The 19,882-nt window shown below is 43.7% G+C and overlaps 1 protein-coding gene across 1 annotated transcript in view; it reads right to left on the bottom strand.

The window, feature by feature from the left end:
* Positions 1 to 5,084: 5,084 nt before the first annotated feature.
* Positions 5,085 to 19,882, bottom strand: part of LOC135705437 (protein pygopus-like) — a 29,080-nt gene continuing 14,282 nt past the window's right edge. The window contains exons 2-3 of the mRNA XM_065227178.1: positions 15,530 to 18,356; positions 5,085 to 6,992 (exon numbers count right to left, since the gene is read on the bottom strand). Of these exons, the coding sequence (XP_065083250.1) occupies positions 6,872 to 6,992; positions 15,530 to 17,904 (2,496 nt within the window). The 5' untranslated portion in view covers positions 17,905 to 18,356 and the 3' untranslated portion in view covers positions 5,085 to 6,871. The remainder of the gene's footprint in view (positions 6,993 to 15,529; positions 18,357 to 19,882) is intronic.

Below are 19,882 nucleotides of genomic sequence, written 5' to 3'. Positions count from 1 at the left end.
TTGAGAGTAGCCTTTTTACAAATATATCATATTAACAATATGATCCATTAGGCCGTTCGCAATGCTGAGTTTCAAGATTGTTTTAAACTACTCGTCAATTCTATAATTTGAAACTGTCAAAAATAAAACTGCAACACGATCAGCGCAACGCACAGTTCTAAAACATGATTGTAATCATCAAGTTCCATAAACTTTACTGTTCTCTATGAAGTTCTCCGTTTTTTATTTGTGGAGCTCTTCGAAACATCTTCAACACATCCAAAGAAATTTGAAACAGAGTTCCATTCGTGTTTCAAACTCGCTCAGAAATAAAACAGAATAGTCGAGCAGTTGCAAATCTGGTGCAAAATAGTGCTCGAATAATGAAACTGCAACTCAGCATTGCGAGAGGTGAGTTTCTGTTCTAGTTTCAAATTGAAACAGTCCTTATAAAATACAACAGCATTGCGAACGGCCTTAATGCCTTTTCCAAATATTGCAATGGCAACCCGCAAAATATTGCTTCACGTTGAAAAAGGTCAGCAACAATCATTCAATTACAATCGAGGGGTGCGAATATAGCACTTATTACAAAAGTAAGAGTCACATTATTTTCATTAATTACATTGGGCCGTATGAATAAAAAGAGTTTACTTTACTTTCCCGTGCTTTTCTTACGGGAAAAGTAAAGTAAACGCTTTTATTCATACGACCTATTGTGTATATTACTTTAAATTTTGTCTGACATGTCACTGTTGTCATCAAATAAAATAATATGCTGAAATACATTCATTTGGAATATTAAACAAATTTTCATTTGGTTTACCCCTCGTGACGATAAACGAATACATTGGTAGCCTTTTTGGCCACAGAGGTGCTTTCATCGCTAAAAATTTGGTTCGCCAGCTAAGCGACAGGGTGGATCATATTGTTAATATAATATATTTGCTTCTTAGTTATTTTCAACGAGCGAAGATCTTTCGTCATCCACGGGACGCGAGAGTCGATATGGATGATCTATTTGGAAACGTGCCTGTCAATGAGATATGCCAGGACGTGAGAAAAGGTTTGTGCAGCAATGTTGACGATGTTCCCAATCTAAGTTAGACAGCACATGGACAATACTGCGATGGTCAGCTCTACGGAAGTCATTTATTCTCTCACCAGGCAGCGTTAGTGTGACATTCATGCTTCATTTATTACCCTAACTTAACATATGGACCAAGGTGACTACATATAGGTGTTCTAATGTGTCAAATTCATGATTCAGCCATGTTGGATTTTTGTATAAGACAGCGACCGAGTTGGTTTACAATAATTGTCATGTAGGCTTGTAATTGCTCATTACAGTTAAAATGCTATTTTTCGTAATTATGAAGCTATGAGGTACTATAGTAATAATTTTAATTTGTAAGAAGCATGAAGAGGTGGAAAAGTTTGTGGTTGACATATAAAATCTGCCAATTTTGCTTTCAGACAATCACAACTAGCGCTTTTATGATCGCTGATTGCTCGCTCATCGCGATGCTTATCGTTACAGGCTTACAGCTAATCGCTATTGTGACCCTCTGAAAGTTAAATTGACAGGTTTTATGTGTCATACACACACTTTGCATTGCATCTTGTAAATAACAATAATCATTAAAATATTTCATAACTTCATAAATTCGAAAAATATCATTTTAGCTGTAATGAGCATTTGCAAGCTTGTTACAATTTGCGAATTCAGAAGAACAACCCGAATAGAAATTGTAATGTAGGAAACATCATCAGACATCTTCAATACATTAAATTTTAATGTGTATTGCTGTACCCTTAATATATTCAGACTTCAGTGTGACATCCAAGTACATAAAAATACATTAGCCTCAAACGTAACATCAGAATCAAACGTCTTGACGATGTAAAATTTGACATCTGAATACATCCAATGACAACAGAACCTAACGTTACATTAGAATCAAACTTCATCACGATGTAATTTGTTGCACGCATTAAACATCAGAATACATCCAATGACAACAGAACCAAACGTTACATTAGAATCAGAAACATCATCACATCTGAAAAAGGGGCGTAATTGCTTTTTTAAACAATGACTTTAGCCGTCAATTTCTCGCGAATGAAATCTTACCTCTCCAAAATTACAATGCTAGCTGGTAGAGGAAACATTCCTCTGCCTGCTGGTGTCATTATTTTTCATGAGTGAGCTTTTATTCGTGAGAAATCGACGGCTAAAGCCATTGTTTACAAATGCAATTACGCCCCTTTGAAATGTTGGCACTGATATTCTTTCTACACAGCTTGGGCACATCCATAGGCACATTTTCGGCATACCTTCGGCACAATCTCGTAGGCATTAGACTGTTGTAAATAACATGGGAGCGCTGCTGGACAACTGTCATTGAAGTTGTTCTGAACATTACGTTCTGTTTGACTGTATGTTCAGGAACATCTTCTAATTGAATATACCAGAGAAACTCAGGCCAGCAGTTCACTTATAGATCTAAATTCGAAATGTAGGTTTTAGAGTGGACTCAAGAAGAAGAGGCAGTTAATCAGACCTCATTAGTACCCTTAATTCAAATAATGCTGCAACTCACACGAAACAAACTAAAGAAGTCTATTCATCACCCTCTATAGTCGGTCTCCAACAATTTTCCCCACCGGTTCCAACTCTTTCCGGCCGAAGGGCTAGGTTTCTGGTCTGCCTTTGAGGGCATTATAAAACACTAAAACACAGGACTTCTATTACCCTATAGATCACAAAACACCGAAATTTCGCACACTCGCCACTTCCCGCGTCATCCTCAATCCGGTTTATCCTTGCGATTTCAAACCAAAACATTCAAGGTGTCAGAAATACCGGGTTGCCGGGATAGATATTTTACAAACAATCGCAGCTTGCTCTATGACCGGCACAATCGGCATATTTGCGGCACACTGACAAAAAAGATGACCCAAGATTGGTGTGCGGAGTGACCTACCCCTTGACTCGGGACCAATAGGCTAGTCAAGAAGGGAGCCAATTTGAAATCGTTAGTTTCCACCGGATGGTATTATCATCCTTGATCTTGATAGTAAGAAAATCGGGTTCCCCTTGCTGGCCTCGGGAAGAATTGAATCGGGATAAACGCACCGGCATTGGTCAGTGCCACTATGAACCCTCTGATGTTTTTTCCGCTTGATCCATGATCCCTTCAGTTCCTCGTTTCCAATCAGCTTAATATGCTCCCGATTAAATGCACTTTAAATCCTATCTCAGATCAAAACATCCAACACAAAAAAAAACACATAGTTAAAATGGTTCTAATTTGTTTTTTTGTTTATTTATTTAAAAATTCAACTGGCAATTATTGTCTAAATGAATAAAACTTAAACTAAATAGTTACGGTCAGGTAACTGTTGGCCTATGGATCTCAGATTGGGCCCATAGCTAAAAATTTGCTATTTACCAATTTTATCTAGATGAACGTCTCATTGGGACGGTAGTAATGGATATTTTTGGTCGCTATTGAAAATTTAACCGATTGCTGAATTTATGTATTGTCCCAAATTAGTGGCATTTAGGCCGACATTACATCCATTTCCCCTATGTACATATCGCATGAAACTTCACATTCTTTAAAATTTAAATCTCAAAAGAAAATACGAAAGCAAAATTCAAACATGTCACTTGTTCAACGCGACCTACTTCGATCCGTCATCATCTTCCTGACTTTGAAACTCTTTACACGTATCTACTTTCAACCTATAGTATTCTTTCTATTTCAATCAATTCAGTGCCAACATTTCAAAGGGGCGTAAAAGCATTTGTATACAATGGCTTTAGACGTCGATTTCTCGCGAATAAAAGCTCACTCATGAAAAATAAAGACACCAATAGGTAGAGGAAAATTTCCTCTACCATCTAGCAATGTTATTTAAAGCTCACTCCTTAGCTTTAAGATGCGAGAAATCGACAGCTAAAGCCACCCGAGCAAAGTTCAGCATCAAAATGACAGCAAATTGAAATCAAGTTTTGATATCAACATCAAACTGAAATCATAATTTGATTTAAGTTTACGCAATTGACAAATGTGATAGGGGAAATGACGGCTTCGGCATGACAGACTATTTTCGGCAACCCAAAAAAAAAAACACTTCGCTGAATGCATTAAAACTATTCATTAGGCTTTCAGCTTCAATTTGATTATATGTTTACCACTGAGAAAAAGCAATCTAGCAGGGTTTTCTTGAAATGAAACACACGCACTACAAAATGCTGCTGATTTCGAGGTGCCGATGAAAACACAGCTGTTTAACACGCAGCTCAAATAGAAAGGCCGCAGCTGAATAAAAAGAGGTTGCCCACAATAGTCGCTCTCAGCTGGCAGCAAAAGATTGTAAATAAACCAATACTGCATATGTGTGCGTTCCTTAGAGAAAAAGGCTATAGAAAGACGGTCGCTGCTTAGGTTGCCGAGAATACGTAAATTCCCCTACCTAATTTTGTTTTCATTTTGCTGTAAATTAGTTCTTAAAAAATATGTTGTTGCGGGTTTGTTTTCATTGCCTTAGCATAACATCAAATTGAATACTTGTTTTGTTATCAACAGGAAATATGGATATCAAATTTAGTTTTCAGTTTGCTCTCACTGATAGCAGAAATAATTTTCAATGTGATGTCACAGGAAGATTTGTTTGCTCTCAATTTTGATATTTTAACCGTTAAAACGACCAAAACGACAGCAACCTGAGTAATCATTATCAGCGAAATCACAACATCAAATTTAGATTTCAATTTGATCTCAGACTTTGCTCGGGCATTGTTTACAAAAGTAATTACGCCCCTTTGAAATGTTGGCACTGAATTTATGAATTATTTCAAAGTTGTGGTAAGCACAGGTAGGAATTTAGCAAAATAAAAGTCTAATCGAATTTTAAAATCCATTGAAAAAAAAAATCGATCCGTCCTATTTGTACGAAAACGGAACCCACCGTTTCCTGCATGCTTGCGCTTGTACCGTTAAGGGTGTCCCCATGACAACGTAATTGTTAGCCCAAAAAGAAATTTGCGAACCTGCTTCCAACGGACCATTTCTCAATCGCAGTAAAACATCACCTTTAAGATTGATTAAAATTTATTGGTTATATTAAAAAATAACAAATAATGCTCACTAAAAATCTATATGTACAAGAAAATTAAACACATTAAGATTATAAGAATTAACTAAAAAAATCATTCTCTTACAACGTAGCATTCGTTAATTGGATGCTCATTTGCGTCTCACTCTCGCTTATCTCTTCTCTCTCGATCTCGCACCTGTGGTAAGGTAGCTGTGTGTTTTATTAGTTAGTTGATTTGTCCCTTCCCAGCAGTGCGCAAAAGTTCGAAAACTCAACTCTGAATCCTATGCACACCGTCGTTAAGAAAAAAAAAATGTTCGTCGTTTACTACACACTGGGTTTCGATTTCACAGCTTTCGAGAGATGCTGCACTCGCATTGCCTACGATAGAAGGGGGTGGCCAAGCGAGCTGCTGCGAACACAAGAAAAAAAAAACCTAAATCATACCGCACTAACTAAACTGAAGGACGAGGAGGAAAAAAGTAACGCGGAAGGCAATAAGCGTGTCGCTTGTTAGTTGAATAATCTCTTTTTCATTGTTGTAACTCTATATACTTTTTTTTTACATTTTACCTTAGTAAATTATTCGACTCAACATATGAACGCAGTTTTTTTTTATTGTAAACGCCAAGTCGGAGCTAGGTCGAGTCTGCTTTAGTTAGTTTTCTTTTTTTTTGTTTGTGATTCCTGAAACTGAGGTGACCTGGGAAATCCTGACTGATTGAATCGCAAAATGAAAACTGCGAATACCTACTAGGTAATAAAATGGCTCAATGGAGGAGGATTAGTTGTTTGCAGACTTTGCCAACTGAACAGTCAACTTGAGCTTTGCTGTTAGTTTATGCTGTGTTCGCACATTACTGGTCCAGCACACGTTTTGCACATCGGGAATAGCGTTTAAATAATTTAAATATTTCACTTACTTATCAGTTATTTTTTCTGCTTTTTCTCTTTTTTTTATAATAATTAAACCATACTTTATGTGTATATATTTGAGAAGGCCATTTTTGATTTCATTTTCTTAATGCGCTAAAACTTAAACTTTATGTGTTTCTTGCTCTCTTTCTCTCGCTCTCTCGCTCGCTCTTTCTCTCTGTCTCACTACTCTCTTACTTTCATAGAAAACATTGCTCGCGTTTCTGTGTTTATACACTGTGTTTGTTTCTTAATCTTCGACAAAGTCTCGGATCAAGTGGTTTCTGTATCTGTAAGTGTGTGTGTGTGCACTGAAAGGAAAATAAGAAAAACAACTATGGCGCTGTGCTTCCACTTTTTATATATGTTTGCTTGGTTATGTTTCACCGTTTCGCTTCTTTTTACTAACTACTGCATTTGCTTTCCTTTCTCGTTATTTCTCTTAAGAACACTAGTATGTCGCTGTCTTCATTTCTTCATTTTCCTTTTTGCACACTGTTTGCTTAAGCAGTTCGATTTCCTTACCAAGAATTTAGCTATTCCTCACGGTTTTTTTTTTATCGTCAAAATGTTCATAAAACCAAACGAATCTTGTCCCATGCATCTAGCACTGGTCGTCAGTCACATTCAATCTGTTTTTACACCACCTCGCACGGTTTCGCTATTTACACCCACACTCATCCACGTCACGCACACCACAATGCTCACAATGACCTACTAAAAGCACACAAACAATAATTTACTGTAGTAGCTGCACCACTGTGCTCAATCCTGGCTACGGCTGTTGCTGCGGCTGCTTCGGACTTTTCTGTCGTTGTCACCTCGTCATGGGCATCATCAGCTGGTGGCCCACGTTGCCCATGGTTGACTACGGTTTAAACTTGACCAGCGGTATGTTCTTGGAAGACAGACACTTGTCGCAGCACCATTCGGCGTACACTTCCGCGTGGATGAAGTTAAAAGCCGCCTCCGTCAGACCACTGCACGTCCTGTTTCCGTTTGGTTTGCGCGGGAAAAAATAGAAAGAAAATTGTAGTTAGTTCACAAGTTAAAATGGGCAAGAGATTCAGTTTGAATTGTTCCAGCGAGACATCAGCGATGGACGAGAAAATGTGTTCTACGAGAAGTCAAGTGTGTGTTTAATGAGGATACAGGCCGATAACGCTAAGTAATGGTTAACCGCCGTCTCATTACCGAGCTGCAGGCAACAGGTAAATTGGACCCACGTCAACATGTCCTTCGTGCTGGCAAGGGTGTCGACTCACACCTCGCCAAGCTTGAGTCTCTTATCAGCCTTGAAGAAAACGAACACGTTGAAATCGTATCCCTCGATACATCGAAAGCCTACGATATAACATACAGACCCGAAATACTACGCACATTAGCAGGATGGAGAATTTCTGGACGAATGATGAATATTCTGTCTAGTTTCCTTACTGACAGATACTTTCAAGTAGCTGCCAACGGATCACTCTCAAGTATCAGAAATGCAGTAAACAGAGTGCCACAAGGTTTATTTATTTATTTGGTTCTACATCAACAGACTGGGTTTAGTCCTAATGATGAATTAAGCAATACTAGGAAATACAATATCGTCAAGAAGTAACAAGCTGCAAAGGCCGTGAAGTCCAACTTAATTCCCAATTCTTAAAAATATATCACGGAATCTCTGACGGAGCGTCTCGAGTGCCAAGTGAAAATCAAATAAGGAAGCAACACGATTGAAACCCCTTTGTAGCCCATTGATAGCACCATACAAACTATAGTTTGTACGACGAAAAGGTATCCTCAGCATTGCGTTGTTACGGATTGCTCGTGGTTGAACGTTAACGTCGTTTTGTTGAAGAATAGAAGGACAATCGATTCTGCCCTGTAGAATGTCTGCCACAAATAGGGCCCATGTCGTATCTCTTCGACTCCACAAAGGATCCAGGTGAATTAACTGGCAATGACTTTTCGTAGCTTGGAAGGCGATGAGGATCCCTCCAAGGCAATCGTCGAAGGGGCAAACCAGATGAATCGTCGTTGAATAGACTCTACTCTTTGTACACTGTTTTGGTAATTGGAATTCCATACAAGGCAGCAGTATTCTAACACCGACCGGACGAGGGAGCAGTAAAGCGACTTCAAACAGTAGATGTGCGTGAAACTTTTAGATATCCTGAAAATCAAGCCGAGCGTTCTGGATGCCTTGTCGATCACGTACGAGATATGCTGGCTGTATGTGAGTTGACAATCTAAGATGACTCCCAGACCCTTAATGTGATTCACACGATGTACGTCAACGCCTTCTAGGATATAACTGAATGTAATTGGATGTTTCCGTGAGAACGTGATTAGTGAACATTTTGTTGGATTTACAACCATGCGGTTCAGTTGGCACCAATTACCAAAGCGTTGAGTTGGAGTTGGAGAAGCTGGCAGTCAACGATGGCTCGGATTCGGAGATAGATTTTCATGTCGTCTGCGAACGACAGTCGTGGACCGTCGAGGACGAAATTGACGTCGTTGAAATACACAAGAAATATCAACGGGGCGGAATACCCGAAGTGGCAGGGAACGAAGGAGATCGGCAGTCGTCGATTCCAACTTCCAACTGACGATCATATAGATAGGATGCGAACAATCGTAGGAGACTGCCGTTTAAACCGAGCCTATCCAGTTTGGCTATAACTATAGGATGGTTCAACTTGTCGAAGGCGGCTGATGGGTCAGTGTAGATGTTGGACACAGAAGGTTGGAAGTAGTCGACCGCTCTGCCATGAAAATGCTGGTCTTTGCTCAAGTGCTGCTTGAAGTGAGAGACTGATGGTTCCATAACGACCAACTCGAACAGTTTAGATATGGCACACAACGATGTGATGCCGCGATAGTTTTCGATGTTTCTTTTGCATCCCTTCTTATGCACTGGAAACATCTCAGCTGAAATAACTAAAGGAGGATGGTGTGGAGCAGTCTTTATCAACGGAGAAACAGCCATAGACAAATGCGGAGCAGTATCCTGAGCGGTGACGAAGCAAAGGTCTAAGCTACGATTGTTCTCATTAACCACGTGGTTGATTTGCTTCAGAGTTTTACTTACTTACTTAAGGGTCCTGTGCACCACCAGCGGTGCAAAGGGCCAACGTGAAAGACTTCCATCCTGGGCGGCTGCTCGCTTTTGCCTTGACCTGGGCCCAGGTCAGATTCCTATCGACTTACTTAATTTCCTTATTGAGGCACCGCCACCATGAGCCCCTGCGTTGCCTCTGCTGCGATGTCCTGCCGGATTCCAATCCAGCGCTTGCTTGCAGATTTCGTTTCCGCCCCGTCGAAGTGTGCGGCCGACCCACCTCCACTTTCGCTCTCGAATTTCTGTTGCTATCGGCTTCTGATGACATCGACGATAGAGCTCGGCATTCGAGATCCAGTTGTGAGGCCACCAGGCCTGAATTATATACCGCAGGCATCGGTTGATGAAGACCTGCAGCTTTTGAGTGTTCTCCGCTGATACACACCACGTCTCGCTGGCGTATAACAACACAGATTTCACGTTCGAGTTGAAAATTCGGATTTTGGTGCGTTGACTTATCTGGTTGGATCTCCATACGTTTAGTAAACTCGCAAAGGCAGCCCTAGCTTTCTTGATTCGTGCACCTATGTCGCTCTTGATCCCGCCGTCCGACGCTATTTGGCTGCCAAGATATTGGAAACTTTCGGCCTTCTCCACTGCTTGCCCCACTACCGTAGTTGGAAGGGTTGCCCGTGTTGATATCCAACGATTTGGTCTTGTTGACGTTGATGGTGAGACCCGCCGCAGAGGAGCGTTCGGCTAGGTCATTGAGCTTACTCTGCATATCAGAGCGCTGTTGTGCTAGTAGAGCAACATCATCAGCCAAATCGAAGTCGTTGAGATGCTCCATGGTGATAGGCTGCCAAAGCAGCCCACGGTTCGGTACACGGTCAATTGCACCTACCATGATCTCATCGATTACGATGAGAAACAGTAGCGGTGATAGTATACATCATTGTCTCACACCAGCGACTACCCGGATAAGGTCGGACAAGGTTCCGTTATGCAGAACTCTGCACGTGAAAGCCTCATACTGCGCTTCGATGAGGTTGACGATTTTATCCGGGACTCCCTTGCGTCTCAGGGCGCCCCACAGATTCTCGTGATTGAGACGGTCGAAAGCTTTTTCGTAGTCAATGAATACCAAATAAAGGGACTCTTGGAATTCATTGACCTGCCCCAGGATGATGCGGAGCGTGACAATATGGTCCACACAAGATCTTCCGGCACGGAATCCTGTCTGCTGCCGTCAGAGAGTCGCGTCGATCTTCTCCTATATCTGATTCAGGATAACTTTGCACAGAACTTTGAGAACAATACACAGTAATATGATGCCTCGCCAATTGTCGCACACAGTCAGATCCCCCTTCTTTGGGACCTTCACTAATATGCCCTGCATCCAGTCGGCCGGAAAAGTCGCGGTGTCCCAGATACTACAGCATAGTTGATGCAACATTTGTGCGGATAGCATGGGGTCAGCTTTGAGCATCTCCGCTGATATGCGATCGACCCCTGGAGCCTTGTTGGATGTCATGCTTCGGATAGCTGCTTCAATCTCCTGCAGTGATGGGGCCTCGGAATTGACGCGAGTGATGCGCCGCACCCTAGGCGGATCATACCGAGATGTTGATGGCTGGTTGGCCGTCGAAACTTGAAGTTGTTCGAAGTGCTCAAACCAGCGTTTCAGCTGGTCAGTGGGGTCGGTAAGCAATTGTCCAGTCGTGTCCTTCACTGGCATCCTCGGGTTCATCATTGCTTCACTCAGGCGTCGTGAGATATCGTAGAGGAAGCGTATATCGCCAGTGTTTGCGGCTTTCTCCCCTTCGTCGGCCAGGGAGTTCACCCACGCTCGCTTGTCCCGTCTGCAAGAGCCGAGTACCGTTGACGGGCTTCGTTCTTGGCTCCTCTGGTTCTCGCCCGCTCTATCGCGGCTTTTGCTTCTCTACGCTCCTCAATCTTCCGCCAGGTTTCATCTGTGATCCACTCTTTCCTCTGGGTGCGCAGCTCACCCAAGTTATTCTCGCTTGTTTCTATAAAGGCATTCTTGATGGCCGTCCATTGTTCTTCTACGCTGCCACCTCCTGGAACGTACGCAGCTCGAGTCTCAAGTTCTGCAACAAAAGACCTTTTTACCGGATCTTCAAGTCGGCGTGTGTTGAACCACCGCCCGAGTCTCTCCTCCCATCGCTGAATTCGCGCCATGTGTAGGCGGATTTCGCCGGGATGTCGGCGCTGCGTTTATTCCGGACATCAAGAAGGCTCCGCCTCCATTTTCGGCTGATGCAGATGTGGTCGATCTGATTTTCGGTATATCCATCACGGGAAACCCACGTGACTTTGTGCACTGGCCGGTGGGGGAAGAACGAGCTCCCGATCACCATGTCGTTATTGCCACAAAATTCTGCAAACAGCTCACCGTTCTCGCTCATTTCGCCGAGACCATGGCGTCCCATGACACGCTCATAGTCCGTGTTGTCGGAGCCGATCTTCGCATTGAAGTTGCCAGTGTAGATCTTGATGCCACCCTTTGGAACCTTATCCACGACGGCATTCAGTTGACTGTAAAAATTCTCCTTGTCATGTAGCTCGGCAGCATCGGTTGGCGCATAACATTGGATTATGGTAAGGTTACGAACCCGTGTTCTAAATCTGGCAACGATTATCCTTTCATTAACAGGCTCCCACTTGATGAGCGCAGCACTTGCCTGGACGCTAAGTAGGAGACCAACTCCACGATGGTGGGGAGCGTTTTTTTTCCAAATACCAGAGTATAGTAGTACCTGTCCCAGGATTTCTAGCTTCATGCGTCGCGCCTCGTTGGCGAGTTGTGCCAGTTTACCCTGCTGGGCTAACGTCAATACATTCCATGATCCAATTCGTGTCCGTTGTTTTACGCTAAAAGTCGTTGCCGTTAAATCAGTTCGATGTCTTTCTCTGTTGGTTTCTGTAACAATTGTAAAGGTTTCAGAGACAGTAAGCCGCCGTGATGGGGCTGCCATCTTAGGTGTAGCTTCCGGGGAAGAGCATTTCTTATTCAGCCGCTGGATGCCAGTCAGACGCTGTTTGAGCCGCACCTCCATGTTGAACAGACGCTCGGGTTGGCGAAGCCTTTCCTCTGTCACCGTGCTATGGTTACCGCGCCAGTGTTCGCGTCGCACCTCCTCACTCTACTATTGTCGGATTGACAACATTGCCCAGGCTACGCCGCTTAAGAGTGCGATACTGTAATGATCCAAAAGGCTTACAGCTCCAGAGTGAAATGTAGAATGGTCGTGGTCCGGATACAGGAATCCACCGTAAGATGATCGCCAAGAAATTGCCAGTAGATTGAAGTCACCAATGATTATCATCTCGTCAACAGCTGTAGCGATCTCCATTATAGCTCGAATAGACTAACTGTGGGATTCAATTAGCGTAGAGTCGCGAGTTCGATCCGGAGGAAAGTAAACTACACACAAAAACAAAGTGCGGTCAGCGAGCTTAATTGCAATCCAAACTTGTTCCACACAATTCCATGGATCGTTTTCGATAACTTTTGCCTTCAAGCCAGAGCCGACCGCTATGAGAACGCCTCCACTAGTAGATTTGCGGATGTTGTGCGGATTCCGATCGCATCGAAAAACCTCGTATTCGGAACCAAACATTTGATTTGACAATGTGCGAGTATCGAGTCAAGTCTCAGTGAGAGCGATGACGTCGAAGCAACGATCCGAAACCGCTAAGCGATAATCATCGATGTTGGAATTCATCCTACCAGCGTTCTGGTGACTGACTGTGACGATAAGTAGCCTGGCGGGGGCTGCATTGCGATCTAGAATTGGCAACGACATCAGGCAGGGGATGTTCCAAGACAGATCTTGAATTATACTCACCTGATTGGGAGATTTGGAAGACCCCCTCCTCCAATCCTTTCTGTCTTTTTACTCGTGGCTATGCATCCAATTTTCAAGGCCATACCTACCGGAGTTGAAATCCTCCTATACGCAGACGATGTAATTCTCAGAGCAAGAGGAACCAATCATGAAACTATTCGCACTGACAAACCGACATGACCCTTAGTTCTGACTTATGCCCGAAAATCGTAAACGGTCGATTTAAATGTGCAGTGATCCGAACTGTCAAAACCATACGATTTTTTTTTATCTAGATAAAAATAATTGTCCAGAATAGATCAAGAACCAAGTCATAACTTTTGCAGGCGGGTTCATGGCTTAGCTAAATATTTTTCGCGAACACGGAGCCAGATGTCAGTGTGGTTGGTCAGAAATTTTATTGTTTTTTGCTATGGTCATTCTTGTCGGTTTGTCGATGCTATTCGTACAGTTCTTAGAAAAGCTGTTGAGTGGGCAACTACTGTTGACTTTGCCAAGCAAATCCAAACAACTTCACGTCTGCTACCTACGCCACCGAAAACGCGTTCAGGCTGTAAAGATCAACAAAACTCCAATCCCAATAGTGATAAGTGAAAATTCTTGGGGTCCAACTCTACTCTAAGTTAAATTTTCCAAGTCATTTTGCAGCCACTAAACAAAGCTGTCGCAGGAGAATCAACATTCTACGAATACTCAAAAGGAGTAATCGCCAACTCTGCAGAGAATAGGATCAGCGCTGGTCTTATCGAAACTTTTTTACGACCTGGGAATCACGAGTATCAACATCGAAGCAAATGAACGAATCCTAGGACCCACGTACAATGACATAGTTCGCAGCAGGCATCTGCTGCATTTCCGACTAGTCCCATCATTTCTATAATGACTAAGGCTGATTGACCGTCTTTCACTAAGTGTCTTATCCAAAGCTTATGTCAGCAAACTGCCCGACTAACGGAAACCGCCATGAAGCAACCAAGTATCCTTTGACAAAAAGAGCGAAGGGAACCATCCGGATGGTGTTTCCCAGACGTATGCAGAACTCTAAGAGCTGCAGATAGAGAGTGGTATGCACCAGTCCCAAAAAATCGATAACAACCTTAGGAACAACATCAGAGCAGGCACAAACAGGAGCATCGTACTACCAAAGTTCATGGATTTCATAACTACTCGTTATCACGATCACGAGCAGATATACATCGATGACTCCAAAGAGAACAATCGAACCGGTGCTGGAATAGTTGTGTACATACAACACAAACGTTATTTTCGGCTTGCCTGACATATGCAGCGTATTCTCAGCCGAAGCATTTGCCCTAAAAACAGCTATATCGAATATCCAAGGCCAGAAAAAAAAAAGCATTATCCTAACCGACTCCGCTAGTTGCCTCGATGCACTAAGTACTAAGTGGAGGTCGGTCCAAACACCCAGTCCATCGAAAAAAAAACAACATAGAGGAACGAGACATTACGTTTAGCTGAATCCCTAGTCATTCCGGTATCGCTGACAACGGAACAATTGACGAACTGGCCAAACAAAGACGAATCCAACCGCAACTTGAAATCCCGATACCATCCCAAGATGTTGTACATGCGATAAAAAGTAGGATTTGTTAAGCATGGGTATTGAAATGGGATCAAAGTCAGGCCCAATTTCGATGATTTAAGCCAACACCTGCTAGATACAACGATCGAAACTGCGCCTCAAAACAACCCGAATTAGAATAGGGCATACCCGGCTTACTCATTCACACTTAAAGAACCACAACCCCCCACCTGTATCTAGGTTCTGTAACAGTTCACCATATACTGGTGGAATGCAGAGGATGTGCACAAACTCGGAAATCTTCCGGAATCAATGGATCACTAGCTAACAATACCGATAAAAAAACAATTTTAAAATGTTTAAGAAATTTTTGTTCAATGAAATTTAATTAGTTAGATTAATTTATTGTAATTTGAAATATCCCCGAATTATCTCCGATATTATCAAAAAATATCGGGTCTAAATTATCGATAACGATAGCCGATATTTAAAAATCCGATATCGGTTTGATGTTGTTTCTACCGTCGGTGGTTCTATCTCCAGTTGAAGTAATCGACCGGTGCATAACCATAACGATGTAAAAACAGACAGGGCTAAATTACTGGTGAAGTACCTAGGGGAAATGTTGGCTTCGGCAATACCTTAACCTATTATCGTCAGGGGGGTAAACAAAGTCCTAGAGCACTCAAATTTGGCCAAAAGTTGCTCTAAAACACAAAGTATCCACATGCCAAAATTGAGCTCTCAAGGACGTTTTTTACCCCCTGACGATAATAGGTTAAGGTATTGCCGAAGCCAACTTTTCCCCTATTTAAAATATTCGAGTTAGTTTCTACTTCATAATCGACGAAGTGAATTCAAAAGAGACGGAGAGTTCAATCTAATTTAAAGAGCTTGTCCTTCGATCTTGAGCCGTTGCAAACTTAGTGTTTAAGTTGACTACTAGAAGAAATTGATTGGATGTATTTGTATAAGCTTGTACCGTGGGACAAAAACGCTAGAACGTCGCTGTCGCTGGCGTTTCGAAAGACACAATTAGCAGGTTTTAATATAACTCACCTATGGAACCAAAAGTTGCAGCCAGATTCGCACAGTATTCCTTGATCGTTGTCATGCACTTCTTTGTGGCAGCCACCGCAGGGATAGATCGGTGGTGCATTCGGGTTCTGCGGGTTGAACACTTTCGACTGGTCCGGTGGGTACAGTTTCCCCGACGTCACCGGCATCGGTTTGGGACCGAACATTCCCATGTGATGGTGATGATTCGGAGGAGGTCCATTTCCTGGCGGGCCCAGTCCGCCCATAGGTCCACCAGGACCACCCATCGGTCCTCCTGGTCCACCTGGGCCACCTCCCATCGGACCACCCATCATGTGGGGAGAATGCAACGGACTGCCACCCATACCGCCGCCCATTCCACCCATATGTCCCATTGGGCCGCCCATTGGCCCTCCCATGCCCATTCCACCGGGTCCTCCGGGACCCATTGGTCCTCCTGGTCCCATTGGTGGCCTGTGTCCCGCGTGACCAGGTGGCATATTTCCGTGAGGTGGCATTCCCATGTGATGATGCATGCTGTTCGGTCCTCCTCCACCACCTCCCAACGACGGTGGCATGTGAGGATTCTGCTGATGATTACCAGGATGATTACTAGGATGATTTCCGGGGTGATTTCCGGGATGATTTCCGGGATGATTTCCAGGATGATTACCAGGATGATTTCCGGGATGGTGAGGTGGATGGTGGTTCATACTGCCCATTGAATTCGGTGGCATTCCTCCCATTCCACCGGGACCCATACCAGCTGGGTTCATACCGCCTAAACTATTGCTTCCCGGTCCTCCAATACCACCTGGGTTCATTTGCTGCTGCTGAGGTCCTCCAGGTCCCATAGGACCGCCATGTCCACTTCCTCCAGAACCTGGACCACTACCTACGGGCCCACTACTAGCACCTGGTCCCTGGGCGTGTTGAGCATGGGGCGATTGCTGTGGTAGCGGAGAAGCGTGTGATTGCTGTTGCTGCGGATGAGGAGGATGAGGTGGAAGTGGCTGGGACTGAGCGGCAGGAGATTGATTCGGTTGCTGTTGTTGATTCGTCACCATCGAAGGCGACGGGTGCGGTTGACTCACTTGTATATGTTGTTGGTTATTTGCATGCTGTTGTTGGGATTGTCCCTGGGGACCCTGCTGACTATTATTCGATTGCTGTTGAGGACCCAGCTGATGAGGTAATTGATTAAGGTTCCCTGATTGCTGATTTGCCATTGCACCATTGGGTAGGTTCATCCTATTATTACTATTTACTCCGGCTACGTTCGGTGACGTTTGACCACCACCAGTTGGTCCCGCGGACGACACCGGTTGACTATGGCCGGCCGAATTGGGACCTAAGGGAACGTGATTTGGGGGACCATTTCCGAGGGGACTGTTCATGGGGGGACCCATAGGGCCATTGTTTATATGACCACCACTCGTATTCATCGGACTTCCTATCATCTGTCCTTGGCCTCCGTGAGGTGAGCCCATTCCAGGCATTGAATTCATCGGGCTGCCGATGTTTCCTCCACTCATGGGACTTCCGACGGATTTATTGTTCATTTGTTGCTGACTCATCGGTGACATGCCACCCATCGGACCCATGGGGGACAAATTTTGATTCATACCACCCATTGGACTCAATCCACCCATTTGAGCACCAGGAATCGTTCCCATGGGACTCATTCCTCCTCGTTGAATAGGTCCATGAGGGCCCATTCCACCCATTTGTCCCATGCCAGAGTTCATATGCATTGGATGACCCATGGGGCTGCCCATTCCCATTGGGCTCATACCTCGCATCGGTGGACCCTGTGGCCCTCCAGGTCCCATTGGACCGTGCGGCCCAATGGCATGATGGGGAGATCCATGTCCTGGCCCGTGTCCCATTCCATGAGGTGGCATTCCATGCATTGGACCGCCATGAGGTCCACCATGAGGCCCCCCATGAGGGGGTCCATGTGGAGGCCCATGATGACTCATGGGACCGGTCATGTGATGAGGATGCATACCCATGGGACCCATTCCCATTGGACCACCATGTCCCATAGCACCTCCGCCCATGTGGCCCATCATTCCCGGACCTCCGTGATGCATGTGACTTAAGTGGGGCGAAGGCGTATGCGTGGGCGTATCGTCAAAGGGATTCGACGCAATGATCGTATCGCCGTATCCGGTAGGCGGAGGTGGCAGTAAATCCTGGGGCGAGGGAGATGGCGTCGGTTGCGAGGCTGCTGAGTTCGCATTGTTAGCGTTCGATGTTTTCCTCCGCTTTTTCGGTTGACTCGGCGCAGAAATTGGCAGCTGGGGTGATTCCGAGGGTGATTTGAAATCCGGCGGACAACCGAGTCCGGGTCCTGGCATACGGTAGGAAGCCATTCCCAGATTATGTGTCATTACTTTGCTAACCCCGGTGACAGCACTAAACAGCTGCAGGAACCGCGCGCCTGTTTGATTGCTCAACCGGAGGATACACTTACTGGGACGACTGAACACCAGATTAAAACGAAGACTATACACATTCACTATCGATAGTACACTAACGTGTCACCCTACTGCTGCTGTGCTAATAAGTGCGTTGTTGGATTACAAAGTGTTATTGCTCTTTTGGTTATTACTTTCACGGTTTGTTTCACTGTTTTTGTTTTTCTTATACACTACTATTCGGCGGTGCTTTTTTGCTTTATATGACACATCCCAACAGTTCTAACAGTTGGATCTATGCTATCCACCAGCATAGTATAATCATTTGCCGGATCAAAGCACTACGTTTGCCCTACGCAGGTCGGGTCACTGGGTCTGAGGCTGTACTGTCCATTTTAGCTCTGTTCTGTCGTTGCAGGCGAGATCTACAAAGATACGGAAAAAGAGAATGCATTTAGAATTTGATAGTATATTTAGGAAGACAGTAGTGTATTCTGATTTTGGAAACATACAAATGGGCCTTATCAATTGGTACAATGACAATGAGTTCAATGGCATTCAAAGACAGATCCAGGGAAGCTAAAAAGGAAGGAAGTTCGAAGTTCCTCTCTCCGTGCAAATCAAATGACACACACAACTCGCAGAATAGAGGGTATATTCTAAATGACAATAGATTGTTGATTTCATTCATAAATCAGATAATATATTATATCCGATAACATCCTCCAATCGCCTCCTTGAACTTCGCATCATTCGGCTTCCTCTTTAATCATCGAGACCATACGAAGGAGGAGTTAGCAGTATCAACGAAGATCACCCGAGATATCGACGGAGAATCGAATTTTCGCACTTTCTCAAACGTTTGCCCCTTGCCCTCTCCGTTTGTCTTCACTCACATCTTCCTCATAATCATCGTCATCGCCCGGTATCAGCAGCGAGAACGGCATGCAAGACAAAAGAACAAAAAGAAGTAGTCTCAGCCACCAAACCAAGTATGTGTGTCTGTGATGATGTGTTTTGTATAGACGGTATAGACAGAAGAAGTGAGGTACCACACAGAAGAATCACAACCAGCTAAAGATATGAATGATTGACCTCAGCAGTCATCGCGGCATGCCAGCCAAACCAGAAGCGCTGCTGCTCACTGCCGCAGCAGCACGGATCCAATAAAACGTGCGAATAAAAATATTTTATTTTCGAATGAGCGAAAGAGAAGGAGGAAAATAAAAATGGAAGCTACCTTCAATAACAAAAAAAAAGTTCGAACATGATTAAAGTGTGAAACAAAAAAAAAGGAAAACGGAGAGGGTGCATAAGCAAAAGGTAAAGAGCAGTAGTGTCAATGGAAGTGCTGCCGGATATCTGGGGGTTCACTCAATCACTCTTTCTCTCGTCTATTTTTGATCGAATTTTGATGTAGTCGAGATATTTTTTAAAACTTTATTACACTGTCATCCCTAGAGCACTGGAACTAATATTTGCAGTAGTAACATTTCAAAAATATAGATTACAAATAGTCGTAAATTATTGAGTCCGAGGAGTTATGTGGTGCATTCACGGTACACAATTAAAAATCTGAAAAGAAATTATTTTCTTCTATATTATATTATTATAGGTCTATTGAGTAGCCCGTAAGTGTTCTACTTACGTAGCGTTAACCAGACTTTATTAAAATAATTTGTTTTAAGATTGCACTCGTATATCTCACCGTGCCAAATTTTGAAACGATCATCACTTTCATAGTTCTTCTATTCTTCATGGGTTCTAACTTTGATTTGCCACTTTTCGCGTCACTTTTCAAATAGACCAATTCTAGATAAACATTTCAAAAGGTCCTATCTGACATTTGTAAACACACCATCCTCCTTTAGTTATTGCACTTGAAGGCAACCAAATTCCTGCAGCTCTTCACGTTGCTAAATGTACCGCTTCACTCCTCCTCAACGTCGAA

Source organism: Ochlerotatus camptorhynchus, unplaced genomic scaffold (assembly GCF_037179485.1).
Source record: "Ochlerotatus camptorhynchus isolate MF236.1 unplaced genomic scaffold, CSIRO-AGI_Acam_v1.1 ptg000267l, whole genome shotgun sequence".
In the NCBI taxonomy this organism is placed as follows: domain Eukaryota; kingdom Metazoa; phylum Arthropoda; class Insecta; order Diptera; family Culicidae; genus Ochlerotatus; species Ochlerotatus camptorhynchus.
This window is presented reverse-complemented; position numbering and strand designations above follow the sequence as displayed.